The sequence below is a fragment of the Typopeltis vanoorti genome, chromosome 22 (assembly GCF_054136105.1).
Source record: "Typopeltis vanoorti isolate ZY-2024b chromosome 22, IOZ_Tvanoo_1.0, whole genome shotgun sequence".
NCBI lineage: Eukaryota > Metazoa > Arthropoda > Arachnida > Uropygi > Thelyphonidae > Typopeltis > Typopeltis vanoorti.
Window position 1 is genome coordinate 50955775 of NC_143570.1, and position 16070 is coordinate 50971844.

A 16070-nucleotide genomic window follows, 5' to 3' on the forward strand; every position below is an offset into this window, starting at 1 on the left:
ATCCATGGGGTTAAGGTCTGGGGAGTTTGGAGGCCAAACATTTGGACTGGTGAAGTCGTAGAAATTTTCAGACAACCATTTTTGACTTTTCCCAGAGGTGTGGCAAGGGGCCGAATCCTGCTGCCATACATACGGCCTACCATTGGCTACCCTTGTTATCCAGGGCTTGACTACAGTTAGCAACTCCACGAACAAAGCCCGAATTCCAATGCCAGGGTTCTTCAACACCTGTTCCTGCAGATTTGCGAGGAATTCTGCTGTACGAACGCAATCAGATCGTCTGCTAGGGATCTTTCTTCTTGCTACATCCTCGTAGTCACCATTGCAAGTCTCTAGTTCATGCCTGATTGTTTTTACTGTATTCAGGGAGCATTGGGCAGCAGTCGTAATATCCTTATTTTGATGGCAGGCACGAATCATCATGATACAAGTTATTCTCTTCCATGATTCAGGTGGGTTCCAGCTATCCATCCTTTCTGACATCTTGTATATGAATGAAGAAGGGTCCAAACTTTTAAATGAAGAGAAGTGTGTGTTAATACATGTAACTTACGGAAAAATATAATTAATTATAAATGTGTCAAATTTATCCCGAACACCCTGTATATATATATGTGTGTGTGTGTGTGTGTGTGTGTATATACACACATATATATGTGTGTGTGTGTGTGTGTGTATATATATGTGTGTGTGCATGCATGCGTGCGCATGCACATAAATATAATAATATCACTAAAAAAAAACGGTTATTATTAAACCTCCAGGAAGTCAAGGACTAATCGAGGAAGGCTATACTTTACCTATACCAGCTATCATGTCATCTCTTAAACTCATTCACACTAGCGATGCACTCACTACCTTCAACAGGCAAACTTTTCCATACACTCATTGTTTTGTGAGAGAAAACAATCTCTAACTCACACCCTGTTCTTAAGTGCAAACAAACTTAACTTCCACAGATGCTCCCTTGTCCTCTCCCCACCATCCATATAATGAAAAATTTCATCAACCGATATCCTATCATGCCATCTCAAAAGTTCACAGACCTCTATCATATTATGCCATCTCAAAAGTTCATAGACCACTATCATATCATCCCTCTTTCTCCTGTCTATCACTGTCTGATACTCTACACTAATCCTTGTAATCTTCATTCCATAATCCAAATATCATCTTTGTAAATCTTCTTCGAAGCCATTCCACAGCTTCTTTATCCCTTTGCAATTCAAGAGAAATGTCAATGTTTATTTCAATACTTCAAATATCCTCCGAGTTGTATTTGCAATTTTTCCTATGTGATCCTAGAAATTCAAATTCCTGTCCACCACAACTCCAAGATCTGTAGCTTCGTCAATCACACCAAGCATAATCTCATAAATATACAGTCTTGCCATAAATATTGTTATTGCACAGCTGTGTGCTTCCCAAACAACTGTGCGAGCCAAGTTTCATTAGTGGCACTGTGCACATTCATATTTCAATCTCTACTGATAAACACATTCATGTGTTTATCAGTAAAGATAGAGTTGTCTAGCTGCACAGGTTAACATGCAGTAGGGAGATTATGAGAACTGTGTAGCTGCAATAGCACTTCACAAAATTGCAAGGCAGCCACCTGTTATTTTGAACACACTTAAGACACTTGGAATCAGTAGGACGTTTGTGTACCAGATTATTAACTGTTATAGCAATACAGAAGACGTAGCTGACTGCCAAAGAACAGTTCAACTATGCTATGTTAGAACATCACAGCCCTCACAAGCTGTTAAGTCATGCCTCTGCAATAATCCTGTGAGAAAGAAGAAAATTTTGGCATGAGAGATCAAAGGTTTGCAGAAAAAACCATGTCTCATGTACTAACTGATGACTTGTGGGGGGGGGGGGGCTATCGTCGTTCTACTGGACATCTAATGTCAACCAAATATTAAATTCTTATAAATTAAGAAAATTATACATGTACATTTCCATTATTGAGAAATATGGTACCAATACATCATTTATAATGTAATAATTAAATATTTCATTAATAAAAATATAGTCCTCAGTTCTGACTTTAAATATAATTCATTAACTATAAGTTGAATTAGTTTCAACATACCTTAACTATTTGTGAATGATGAATTCTCTTAGACTTTATTGCTTTCATACGCAAAGGATTTACATCATGGAAAGCTAACTGCAAAAAGAATATAACATAAGGATAGGTAAATCATTTAATGTTCAGAGAAAGTTTTTTGTTTTATTAGAAAGAAAATTATACTAGATGAGAAATTATATTCTTATTTCAATCTTTTACTAAAGTGTAAACAAACACAAATTTGCACATGAAATATCTTTATGACTTGGCTTGTAGCTCCAAAATGCACAAGCTCACTTCCTAGACCAGTTTCTTTTATTTAAGGTCTCATTAGTGGTGTTAGACCTGGGGATATACTGAAAATTAAACCAACAATGTATCTGACAATGCACGGTCTCCACTTCCTTTTGAATGTGTATTGCTATGCATTATGGGAAGAGTCACTACCTTGATTGGTTTCAACCTTCACTGAAATCTCATTAGTGGAAGCCAGACTCATAGAGATAAACTAAAAGCTAAATGAATGCAGAAATCATATATTTTCTGCATACAAACAGCAGAACGCTGCATCACCATATTTATTCAGGTATCCTGAACCTTGGATTCATGGTACCTTTGTTTTGTTGGTTGATACTTTGCTCTCATGACTAACAAAATTCATATCAGTCAATCCAGCTTTGTTCTCATTTTACATTTCGATTCTCAAGGGTTCATTATTTTATCACAAAGTACTTTAATATTTCAACTCTCTCACATACTCTCTTTTTTATATTTTGAGGTTATTATTAATTTCCAAATAATCTTCTTTGGTTACATGATTTATCAAATTTTAATGGTATTTACATTACACAGTCTAATTTTTATACTACGTCCATGTATTAGAATGAGCAGGCAGCAGAAAGATGCTTTCACTATGCTTTTAAATCACAGTTCATGTCATATATATATATATATATATATATACAGCGGCAGCGCCTGGTATTTTTCTTATATGTGCGATTAATGTTCGGCGCCTTTCCAAAAAAGTTTTTTTTGAATAAAGTGTGAAAAAAACAAACAGAAAATGAAATATAAATGAAAACCACTTTACAGTATAATGTTACCTATGGATTAATCCTGCGTATACAAATTTTTTTTACATGGAACTCAACAATTAATCATAAGTTGATTTATGATACATCAAAAAATAAAGAAGTACTATTTTAGGTATATTTTCTAAATTTTAATCAAAAATTACAGTGATACAATCGAGTCCAGGATACAATTTCAGAATTTATTCGTTCGTTTCTGGGAAGATCTGAAGGGACCCGAATGGAAGACTACGTACATTCATAATTATACGTACCATTCATTGTTCGTTTAAACTCTTATCTCATATTGTTTGACATCTTTTAGGTGCCTTTTCTTCTACAGCACCTGTGTATATTGCACACTTCACCAGCCGGGCCTGTGTATATATGTGTGTGTATATATATATATATATATACTAGCTGTCCGGCCAAACAGGCAGGATAGCTAATATCAGGATATCTGAACACAGGGACTATATCTCGTTCCACCAATACAGCCACTCAGGACTTGCAGACCATGCTTTGAACATCCACCACAAAATACTCTGGAAGAAAGCCACTTTACTACACCACAGCAAGTACAAATATAAGAGATTATTCCTGGAATCAGCCTCAGCTCTAAATAACTTCCTTAACCTCAACAAATTTGCATGAGATATTCATTCATGAGACTGCCCAAAATTTGGGAAGCTTGCATTATAAGAACATTAGCCCAACAACCCAATTTAGCCCACTAGAGAGTATCTTTAGGCCTCTAGAACCGACTTCAGTTGCTTTCTTCAGCTACATTTGCTTAGTGTTAGTGCCTGTGTGCACATATCATTATATCATTATTTTGTGATCCCTGAAGATAGTAATGTAACATTACCGAAATATAGGAAGTATTAATTAAAGTTGTTAATTAATATTCTAGTATACATTGTCTTTTCCTAAAATCTGACAGTCATGTATTACCAACGTATAGGTTTATCTACAAGAATGAAAAATATTTGACTTGTGCATTTCATTATCTCCACAGATCTAGCTCCCACTGATGTGACTTCAATAAATTCTATGTTTGGTTTCCTGATTATGTTAAAAATCAATTCAAAACATAAAAGTTAATGAAATTCTGTATCATATTAAAAATAAGGATATTAAGAGAGAACTTGACATTGTTAGCATTCAGCAGTGTGTAAGTATTGCTAATCCCAAGAGGTATGGTCACTTAACCAGAATGGAAGAGGAATTGTTAGCAAAAACAAGTGTTTTTGCTATAAGAAATATAAGATCTGATAATATTGAAGTCGTGACAGATAATAGATTAATATGGAGGAAAATTGCTTATAATAAGCTAGTTAGAATCTAACTTTTTTTGTATAGTACTATCATAGTATCAGGTACATCCACTGAGGTTACACACAAGGAGCTTGATGATGATAATAAGTTAATGAAAAAAAAATCCTCTGCCCACCCCTGTTACTAATATACCATAGTTTTTTAAAGCCTTTTGTGAGATGAAGTGATATTAAAAAAATTGTTTGTTTTTTATCATCTTATTTTTAGACATGCAAAAGACTGTTCCAATTTGTCTTCCATTAAGCTGAAAGTGGCTTGAAATAATTTCATGTTTGGTCTCTAAAGAAATGTTCCTAGATTATCTAACCCTACCTTGATACTATGCTGCTATATATATATATATATAAAATGTGAATTTTAGCAAGAGAGGAAAATTGATAATTTACTTAGTTAATACCCAATATTAATTATCAAGTGTTGTTTTTTTATTATCTAAATGCATACCGTTCACTCTATACACAAATTATACTAAGCATTATTTGTTGTTTTCTGAAACTAGAAATACTTGAGGGGTAGATTAATAAGGAGTGGAGAAGGAAATGCTATTGCTACTTTTGAACGTTCCTTTATTCTGCAATTAGCATCATACCTGTTTAGAAGGTACTTCAGTAGACCAGTTAGAGCTGTAATTCAAAAATTAGTGAAAGAATTACACACCCTGTGAGCTATAACAATGGTGATCCATATATCCATAATATCCAAAGTTCTACCTGAAATATTTCATGAGTTCATTGTTTAATGCTCTCAAATATTTCATTAAATGTTTTAGTACAGCATCATCAAAATGGATAAATACTCAAAATATTAAAATAAACATATTGTATGCAAACAATTGCTACTCTAGATATTGGCACAAGAATGCTGGTAACTAAAACAATAGGCTATGAGATTAATGTATCAATTGCAGAATGGTGGATAGGAGGAAATACAGAAGGGATAATATAAAGAGTAGAAGGCAAAAGGGGAAGAATCAGAGGATATCCCTATAAGTTATATAAGAGTGTGGTGAAGACAGGTGTGAGGAGTAGGTTTTTTACATGAAGAACTGAAATATGTTGTTGATGTAGAGTGTGTTAAAGATTTTAAGATTCAGTATGATAAATATCATATGGAATATATGAATGAAATATGAAATATGATAAATATGTTGTATGAGTATGATAAATGCATTTAGAAATATACAACTAATATGTTGTTTTATTATTTCTTTGGTACTCAGGTTTCCTTAGGTTAATTTTCTACTATTTTTTTTTTTTGCTTAACATATGATCCCATAAAAGTCTTTTGGAGAAAAGAAAAGAAAAAAACTATAAATTTACCAATAATAGATAAACAGTTTTAAAATATATTCAGGTCCTAGGTGCAGCAACAGCAATTTTGTCTCTCCGTTAAGAAACATATATTAAAAAAATAATCGCACTAGAGCACGGTCAAAGCTCCAGTTACGTAAACATGAACATGGTGAAATAAAGAGTGTCGATTTTGATTTTTCCAAAAGAACTAAATGCTTACTGCAACCAAATACAAACCAAGCCTAATATGAAAGAAATACTTCCTCAGATTACTCGCAAAACGCTTATTTTGGGGTAAATTCTAAAATCGCAAATGTAAACTGTGGATGCAGTTACGCAGAATTTGTAATGGGTGATTAAATATCACTTTCTAATTGATGATTCACTAACGTATTTCCTCAACAGTGAACAAATTTCGACATTATAAATAATATCGATAGGTGGCGCCACAAATTCTGAAAGTAAACTCGGTGAAGTAAACAGGGAGATGAGAGGTACCGTACGATAAAAGTCAGTGGGGAACTAGAGCGTAAACGCGCGCGACGCACGAGCTTTCAACTGAACAAAACGTTGGGAACTGCATAGATTTCCACCTTCAAAATTGTACAATATGACGAATCTTCGTGTTTTGTTAGTTCTGCTGCTTCTTATCATAGTGACATCGGGGGACATCATTAAAGTGGTAAGTGGTTAGAAGAGATTTTTTTTTTCACCACCGCTACTTAAGTAGTTGATAGAGGCATTCATAATTAACAATAAAGAAAATTAACTTCTTTCCAAAATTACTAAAGTTTGTTATATTGCAATGCAAAATCTGACATGTTTCCCAGTTACCACATGCGACACTTGCGTTATGAGGTTTCGCAAACCTCTGGCACTGATATATATAAAAAAAAAAATCATAATTAGAAACACGGAAAATTAATTCTCATATACAATTTTTTTTTCTAGTGAAATATATAAACGATCCTTCATTAAACTGGGCATGCGTCAGTTTGTTCAGTCGCAGAACCTATGAATGTGTATATATACACACACACATACATACATACATAGGGTGGCCCATAAATAATGGAACATGCTGTGAAAAGGGACCATCATTGTGAAGCAACTGCATAAGTTTTTTAAATATCCTCAATTTTTTTTTATTATTTCTTTTTTTTTTTTTTATTCGGTAACGATAAAAATAGACACCGACTAAATTTTACCAAAAAAAGGATGAGTGGCATCTCCAGGGTGAATAAACAAAAAGACGAGATAAATACAAATAATCTTAAAGACAAACAGAAAGAGAAACCGTTAACTGACTCCTCGAAGCACCAGGAGTCGGTTATGTGTGGCACGTGTCAACATTCTTTTAGCATTGTTTGGAGGTGTTAGTTTCAGAGTTGGTCAGTCTTTTTTGTCAAGCGATCTAATTAATGATTTCCACATACCATTTATGACAAGTCTGGTGTTTTATTGCTGTTGGGCCAATCATGTGGATGAATGAATGAATGACGGTGCTCGATTTTTTAACCGAATAGTAAGAAAGTTTTCTTCAAGGTATGGCTCAGAGGTTTGTCATATGTCATGTTGTATGTTGGAGTACAAAAATTCCGTATATTATTTAAGGCTTAATTGTTGTCATATGCATAAAGTAGGCATTAAGACATGCTGAGTTGCCTTTGGACATTTTGCAAACTTCAAATATAAGTAACGTATATATTTTAAAATAAGAATGTGACATGCAGTCCCCTTGAAATTTTTGCGTTCCTTGAATTATTTTGTAAGAAATTAATTTTTCCCTTTTTATGGATAACTAAAATCAACAAACTGTGGATAATGAAAACACTTTGAAAGACTGTTAAACGTTTCTTCCAAGCAGTGACAGAACCATTCCATCCCATTCAAGCGCCGTCCCCTATCTAGGAGGTTAACTATGACTCAAGGTTAACTACGGGCGTGAAGACATGTGGTGAGAACCCTATCTCTTCCACATATAAGTATTCAGGGATGTATGTTCATGGGCTGGTTTGCTTGTTCTGAGGGATGAGAAACCCGAGTTCCTGGGTGAAAAAAACCCTCTACCTCCGGCTAACTCACTTTTAGTCGAAAGAGACCAGATAAAGGTTCCTTACGTTATAGACGGAAATCGAACCCAGGTCTTTCCGACCAAAGGGCTTTGTCTATACCGACAAAACCATACTAGAATATTTTAGAGGAAAAGGAAGAGTACATATCAATACTTGAAAAATTCGTCAAAAACTTGAAATGTAGAAAGGCAGCTGGAGTAGTGATATTCGACCAGAAATGCTTAAGTATGGGGTATAAGCGTTTTGCAGTGGTTACACTGCATAACTCAGAGGGCCTGGTCTGAAGGTCGAATTCCCAATGATCGGAGTAGAGTTCTCATAGTATCTATCTAAAAAAAAAAAAAAAAAAAAGGAAGATTTTTGCAAGCGTACTTGAAGAGAGGTTGAGAAAGATTGTGGAAGAGAGACTTGGAGAAGAACAAAACTTTCGAGATGTACAAAACTTAAGTACAGGAATACTTAAGTTTTGTACATCTCGAAAAGCATAAGACAAGGTGCCCAGAGAAAAGCTTTTGAAAACACAATTATATGGGGTGAATGGAACATTATACCGAGCAATACATAGCCATTTAAGTTGTCAGCAGCAGTTAGAATTGAAGGAAGTACAGGAAGACGGTTTGATGTAAAATCAGGAATAAGACAAGGATGCACATTATCTCCACTCTTATTTGCCATCTATATAGATCATATTATGAAAAAAAAAAGTGGCATTAGGCCTGATATTAGAACTGGAGACGCAAACTTGTTCTTAGCTTTATGCAGATGATGTTGAACTCCTAAACACATCTACTGCATGTTTCCGGGATTCCCTAACTAAATTGAATAACAGCTGTAACAAATCTGAAACTCAAACTATGAAAATAGGCAGGAGCATATAATCTTCAGCTGCATTATGAATGTAGATTCTATAGAACAAGTAAAATATTTCAGCTAATTCAGGCACAGTTCTTAGTGAAGATAACAAGTTAAATCTGGAAATAAACAACAGAATCAGTAAAGCTGAATAAATTTATATGGAATAAGAGAAAAAATATTGTACGAGAAATACAGTTGGGACGCACAACAAAATCTATGCCTCATGGTATCCATTGTGGCTGGGAATTAACCACTCATCAGTTCTATGAATAACAGTATAGTAGAATTTTGATGTTCAATACAACTGCATGCTTTCAAGTTGTAGAATCCCCTTCCCTTAGAGATTATTTAAATACTGTAATGTATGTAGCATATATGTATTACTTTGGTACTGAAATTTTGATGCTGATTTGAACCAATAGATAAATTTTAATAAAATAAAAAATGCTATCTTTCATTAAAATCGTCCTGCCAGCGGACACGAATCTAACAGGTGCTTATGTACAAATGGCTTGTAAATTGCTCATATAATCAGAGATTTTCAGCTGGATGATGTACAATTAACTGCAGAAATAATACTGAGTGATATCAGCATTATTTTCGTCCAAATATTTTACATATTAATCATAGTGCTACAATTCAAGATCTATTTTCCCATTTCTTTCAATATTTTTAATATTTCGTAATTAATTATCCTCCATTTTATTTGGCATTTAGTCCTTATCTCTCTCATCTCATATTCCTCGGATCTAAAGGTCTGTTTAATACAAGTTATACCCAGTCTGGTCATAAATACTGTTACAACTTGAACAGCGTATAAACCTTTAATCTATCAGTAAATCATTTACAGCTTTCACCACATACAAATCCACATGTATAACATGCATATAGCAGCATACTATTCCTATTTCAGTTTCTATTCCATGTCCCCCCTTTTGCTTTCGTGCAAGCCCGAAGTCAAGCTCCGACCACAATTTGAAGCAGGGTGGATTCAGATCGGGGCTTCCAGACGGCAATCAGATGGTGATATGTGGTCGGGCACATTTACCTCCAACCACCGTGTGTGGTCCTAGCCCTGTGTGCAGGGGCTGAGTCCTGTTGGAAGATTCACTGCCTACCATGAAACAAGATGTTGTTCAGGAGCCATAACATAAGTCCCAGCACAGTGTCTTGATCACTTTGGCGGATGTTTAAGCCCCTTTCTGACAGAAATGCAGGTTGGATAGGCTCTACGTCACTCACCATCACTGACGCGGTGTGACTATCTCTCTGAATTCTGGGTACTGTGCGACCATGCGGGGACATACATCCAGTCGTTTTGGTGGTTAAACGACTCTTCCAAGTGAAAATCTTCTCGTGTGTGAAGTGGATGTCTCTGCGTCTATCGTTTGCGTACAGCCGAAATATCTTTGATTTTATCACCCTCTGCAGCATAAGTTGTGATGTTAGGAAGTGTCCAGAAGAACGACGATAGGCTCTCACCCCTAGGTCATCAGTTAAAACCCGTAACATCGTTCTCTGCGAAACGTTCGTCTCTCGCGACATCACTTTCTGCGTTCTCACGGGATTACGGCGAAGGCATGCCTTCACAGCTCTCACAAGCTGTAAGGCTGTTGACCTGTTCTATGGCAGTCAGATACGTCTTCTGTATTGTTATAATGGTTAGTAGTCCGATACACAAACATCTTATTGAACCCGAGTGTTTTTAGCATGTTGAAAATAACAGGTGGCTGCATTCCAACCTTGTGAAGTGCTATTACAGCTACACCGTTCTCATAATCTTCCCACTGCATGTTAACCTGTAAGCTAGTTAGGTTAACATGCAGTGTTAACCTGTCTAGGCGGTAGTGGGCAGTGCAGAAGTTGTAATAGTATTTATGGCAAGTGTGTAGTAAATTGTATAATTCAGTGTCTACAATGATTTTTTACAAGCCAGAATGAATCAGTGATCCTGTAGTTCACACAGCACAATCCAAGATAGCCACAGAATTAAGAACGGAATAGGAACACTGACAAAGGAAACTGTCGGTCAAATAATAATAAATTGAAATATGAATTGCTGAGAAGTTGATTTGGAAAAGTCTCAAATACACAGGCTTAGCCATATAAAATGATCGCTGTGATATAACAATGTACATAGCGCCATGTCTGTCAAAAATGTGTGTTCTTAAGAAGGTTTTGTTTTGGAAGAAAAGATGAGTTTTTCGAAGGAGAAAGTTTTGTCGCCACCATATCAGGCACCAGTTACCCTAGCTTCGCCTGAAAATGGACATAAAATTCCTCCCATCCAAGGCAATTTGAACTTAAGTCTCTTTCAAACATCAGTCAAGTATAATCTTGGTGCAAGGCGAGCTAAAAACATGTCATTGAGACTATATTAACAAATATAACACAAATAAGGAAGGTGTCCTTATTCGACTTTGGACTCGGCAGACAGTGAGGCCTACCTCTTAGTATTCCATCATCCTATGTCACGTCCCATATATGTACATTAAAAAAAAAAAAACCAACTCATATTTATCAAGCAAAGTTTGGTTGATTAATAACCTCACGGGAAGATGTATGTAATTTCGTGTTTAGTCTTCACTCTGACTCCGGTTCCGGCTTTGCGCACGCTCTTCACGACAGCCACCGCAGATCACACTCTCTGTCCCTATGATACTAGTTGGAGCGTGTAGTATTTATAACTTGCAGTCCATTATATCTTCCCCACTGTTTGCACAATGAAAAACCCTGCCGCTTCCTGAGACCGAATAACTCGCCTTCAGCTGAAGGAGCATTTCATATTGTTGAAACACTCTTCACATTGATGGTAAGATACGAAGTCTGATATTTTTCACCACACCGAGCATGTGCAATGGTTAGAAAGGCGAAACAATTAAGCAGATCGTCATAATCCACTAAGCAACGAAGACAAGGCTTAGGGACGGCAAATCTGAACTGAGACAAATGCATCTTAACCATGAAAATACTGTTTATTTTATTTTATTTTATGATTTTTTTTAAAATTTATTTTTTTATTTAGGGGCGGCATATATCCTAACAACAGTTGTTCAGCTAAGGACATGAGACCAGTATTTTATGTCTGCTAACCAGTGGCGCACTCAAGATTTAATCTTGGGGGGGGGGGGGGGGGGAGTTTAGTAGACGATTTGAGAATACACACTACGCATTGCATACGAGCTATGACTGAGCATCTGGCAATACATGATACCCGTGATCTCCTCTGGCCTGGCTCGGGCAAACGAAGTTGAACCCGAGCACTACTTCGCTTGCCTTGCGTTCACAGCGACCAGGATTTCCGAGCGCTATAGAGTATTCCCACCTTATATGACCGCTAATTCATAAGTAGCTTAGAAATAGAAGACACGACACAACATAATTAAAAAAAAAAAAAAAATTATTAGGAAAATATTTTTTGAAATTTTTCTAGTGTATTTTCCTTTTCTTTTTTCCTTTTTCTTTTGAGGGGAGCTAGGGCCCCCTGGTCCCCTCCTTGGGTGCGCCAATGCTGCTAACCATGTGTGTTTTCCGGCTTGTTTTTCTGTCTTGCGGAAGGGAAAAAATCCGCACCTTCCTATGAGATTTTAATTAATTTTCAACTGAAACGCGCTTAATTGAAGTATTCCATATCAGAGACGGCATTCGAATCTCTTTAACCGAAAGGTTGGAAATGTCCTTTCGAATGACCAAGCCTGATCATTAGCAATTGGTTCATAAACCCAAAGAGCTTTTTTTTTTTTTTAAGTAATATAATTTATAGAAGTTAAAGAGCAGAACATTAAAAAAAAAAGTTGTCTAAATTCTAATTGAAATGCTTACCTTTCGCAAAAAGTCAAATACCTTCACTTCTATTACTGGTTTGACATTCTTTTAATTATATGATCACTGACTTTTTAATGTAAGCGTAAGCATAAAAAAAGTGCTAGAAATCGCGGCTAGTCATTGTCATACTTCCAGCTGATAGTGTTTTAATCATATTTCAAATTATTCATTCCAATATGGCTGGATACTAAATTGCGGTATTGGATACGGGGACTTTCGACCAATAAGTATAATTAGAAGAAAAAAAATCTGGGTTTTATTTGGTTGTGATTAACTACAAAGATAACGAAACGCCTACTAGTTTCGTCACTAGAACTTGTGGCTTCTTCTGTGTGAATATATATATATATATATATATATTCATATTTTTATATACTGACTTAGATCCGAGAGTTAGAACAAACAATTAAATTTATTCATAACGCAACATGTTTCGTCGGAAGGCCGACTTTTTCAGGCGTGAAGAAACACATAAAGCAAATAAAAAACACTATAAAGAAACATTATTATGTCACTGAAATTCGACTAATATAAACTTCAGTTAACTTTGAACTGGAGCTACAGTCCGTATTAAAGTTCTATTGTTAGGCATCTGTGCGCGTGTGACTTAACGAGTGCGCCAATATCTGATAGCAGAGTTGAATGAGTCCGGTAAATTGTAACTAAGGTTGTTTATATGATGAGGGTCCATAACAATTTCCTTAGACTCGACTATGCGGCGTTCTACCTCGTCGTGGCATACATGAAGGTTTGAAGTTGTTGTCCAGTTTATCTCATGTTGGCTGCCTTCATTATTTGTGTTTACTGAAAACAGGACATGGCTTGACAGCGCACTTGCTCTAGTTCTTTTGTCTCTCTTGGTGTTCTTCGAGACGTAGGAGGATGGATTTCTCAGTCTGGTCATAGTATGGCTTACCACAATCGCACGTAATTTTGTACACTCCTGGGAACTGTAGATGGTTGTGAGTTGGTTTGTGTTTGCTTATAATTGATCTTAATTTGGATAGAGTAGAGAAGCACGTTTTTATGTTAAACTTTCTTAAAATTCTTCGTAGTTTCTTGGAGAGCGAGCTGATGTATGGGAAGGAGATATAAGATCACTGATATAAGATATATCAGCTCGCTCTCCAAGAAACTACGAAGAATTTTAAGAAAGTTTAACATAAAAACGTGCTTCTCTACTCTTCCCAAATTAAGATCAATTATAAGCAGCAAACACAAACCAGCTCACAACCATCTACAGTTCCCAGGAGTGTATAAAATTACGTGCGATTGTGGTAAGCCATACTATGACCAGACTGAGAAATCCATCCTCCTACGTCTCGAAGAACACCAAGAGAGACAAAAGAACTAGAGCAAGTGCCCTGTCAAGCCATGTCCTGTTTTCAGTAAACACAAATAATGAAGGCAGCCAACATGAGATAAACTGGACAACAACTTCAAACCTTCATGTATGCCACGACGAGGTAGGACGCCGCATAGTCGAGTCTAAGGAAATTGTTATGGACCCTCATCATATAAACAGTAACTTAGTTACAATTCACCGGACTCATTCAACTCTGCTATCAGATATTGGCGCACTCGTGAAGTGACACGCGCACAGATGCCTAACAATAGAACTTTAACACGGACTGTAGCTCCAGTTCAAAGTTAACTGAAGTTTATATTAGTCGAATTTCAGTGACATAATAATGTTTCTTTATAATGTTTTTTATTTGCTTTATGTGTTTCTTCACGCCTGAAAAAGTCGGCCTTCCGACGAAACATGTTGCGTTATGAATAAATTTAATTGTTTGTTCTAACTCTCGGATCTAAGTCAGTATATAAAAATATGAACATATCCCAATTCCGAGTTAATATAACAGATATATATATATATATATATATATATATATGCATGGAGGTTCATTTACTCGGTTGTTATACATATTTTTTAAAAGAATTGAATGACATTAACCGAGAGAAAAGGAAAAAGGTTTAATAGTATTATTACACGACTAGTTTCGGCTTTTTACAGCCCTTCTTCATGTGTTTTTATAAAAGAAAAGAAAAAATATTAAACATTGAAGATAAAAACTGCGAACAGCACAGGAAACTGCTCATTACATAAAATAATCTATTACGGTAATCTTTTTTAAACCTCATCCTCAACCCTGTACATTTAAATAATAATTTAAGCTATATTGTTGGCCTTACAATGTGGCCAACGAAGGAACAGCTTTGAATACGTTAACTACAACGTTTTCGCATTAAATATGTATAGTGACTTCCTGTGCTGTTCACAGTTTTTATCTTCAATGTTTAATGTTTTTTCTTTTCTTTTATAAAAATACCTGAAGAAGACTGTAAAAAGCCGAAACTAGTCGTGCGATACTATTAAACCTTTTTCCTTTTCTCTCGGTTTATGTCATTCAATTCTTTTAAAATTATATATATATATATATATATATTGCAATAAAGGCAAACAAACTATGCAGGGACTGTTACAATATCAACTAACCGAAACCACGTGAAACGTGGCATGAGTTAGCCATTGTTCAGCACTGTGCGCAGATAGTTGAAAAAGTTGACGCTTGGCTTATGGAAGGATCTGATATGCGATTTCCAATTATCACACAGGTATTAATCCTTAATTCCTATTAAGTGTGCCTTGTAAAAAAAAACGATTACCGTAATAGATCATTTTATGTAGTGAGTAGTCAAGTTGATTTCAATGTAAGGGATGTAGCTCTTATTCCACTCAGTGTTATAGTGTGCATGTGGGGAAAAATGATAAGCCAGGCACGATCTGCTTTCTCTGTTGTTGACGTCTCCATGTGTTCTTTCTGTCTTATTTCAAAACTTCTTGATGTCTGGCCTATGTAAGAAAGGCCACAAGAGCATGGAATATTATAGACTCGATGATGTGTGTAGAAGGGGGGGTTGTGGTCTTTAGGAGAACGAAGTAAACATCGTATAGTCAAAATAGGCTTGAAAGCTACCCTGATATCGTGAGTTTTAAAGAGACTAGCGATCTTGATAGAAAGTCTACCAATGTAAGCAATGTTTCTGTAGTGAATGTTAGGATTTCACTGTGAAGCACGATTAGAGAATTGCAATTTTTGTACGGGTTTCTGCGAATATCAGTCGCGAACAAATTGTTGGAGTAAAGTTTGTAGTTCATCTTTTATGATAGGCTGCCCCTTTCTTTTTCTTTTCTTTTTTGTACGTATTTTTACGGTTTTTGTGACATGTGGTTCAAATAGGATAAATGTAGGGGTCTATAATATTTCATGGCCTTTCATACACAGAAAGAACACATTTGAGACGTCAAATGTGTTCTTACTGTCTTATGTCTGGCCTATGTATGAGCATAGAAGACAACCCTAGCTTTTCATTTTTTCCACACATATTGTGGAGTAAGAGGTCCATGCCTTACATTGAAGACAACTTTACTGATCGCAACATAAATTTATCTATTATGATCATCTTTTTTACAAGGGACACTTAATATGAATCAAGGATTAAATATGCATGATAACTGGAAATCGCTTATCAG

At 35.7% G+C, this 16070-nt stretch overlaps 2 protein-coding genes across 2 annotated transcripts in view; one reads left to right on the forward strand and one right to left on the reverse strand.

Annotated features, from left to right (window-relative positions):
* The window catches only part of LOC150094412 (TBC1 domain family member 2B-like), a 406352-nt gene that overhangs the window by 17274 nt on the left and 373008 nt on the right, over positions 1–16070 (reverse strand). The window contains exon 18 of the mRNA XM_090412467.1: positions 2099–2176. Within this exon, the coding sequence (XP_090268593.1) occupies positions 2099–2176 (78 nt within the window). The remainder of the gene's footprint in view (positions 1–2098; positions 2177–16070) is intronic.
* LOC150094413 (uncharacterized) overlaps positions 6311–16070 on the forward strand; it is a 116882-nt gene continuing 107122 nt past the window's right edge. Inside the window, exon 1 of the mRNA XM_090412173.1 lies at positions 6311–6459. Within this exon, the coding sequence (XP_090268299.1) occupies positions 6388–6459 (72 nt within the window). The 5' untranslated portion in view covers positions 6311–6387. The remainder of the gene's footprint in view (positions 6460–16070) is intronic.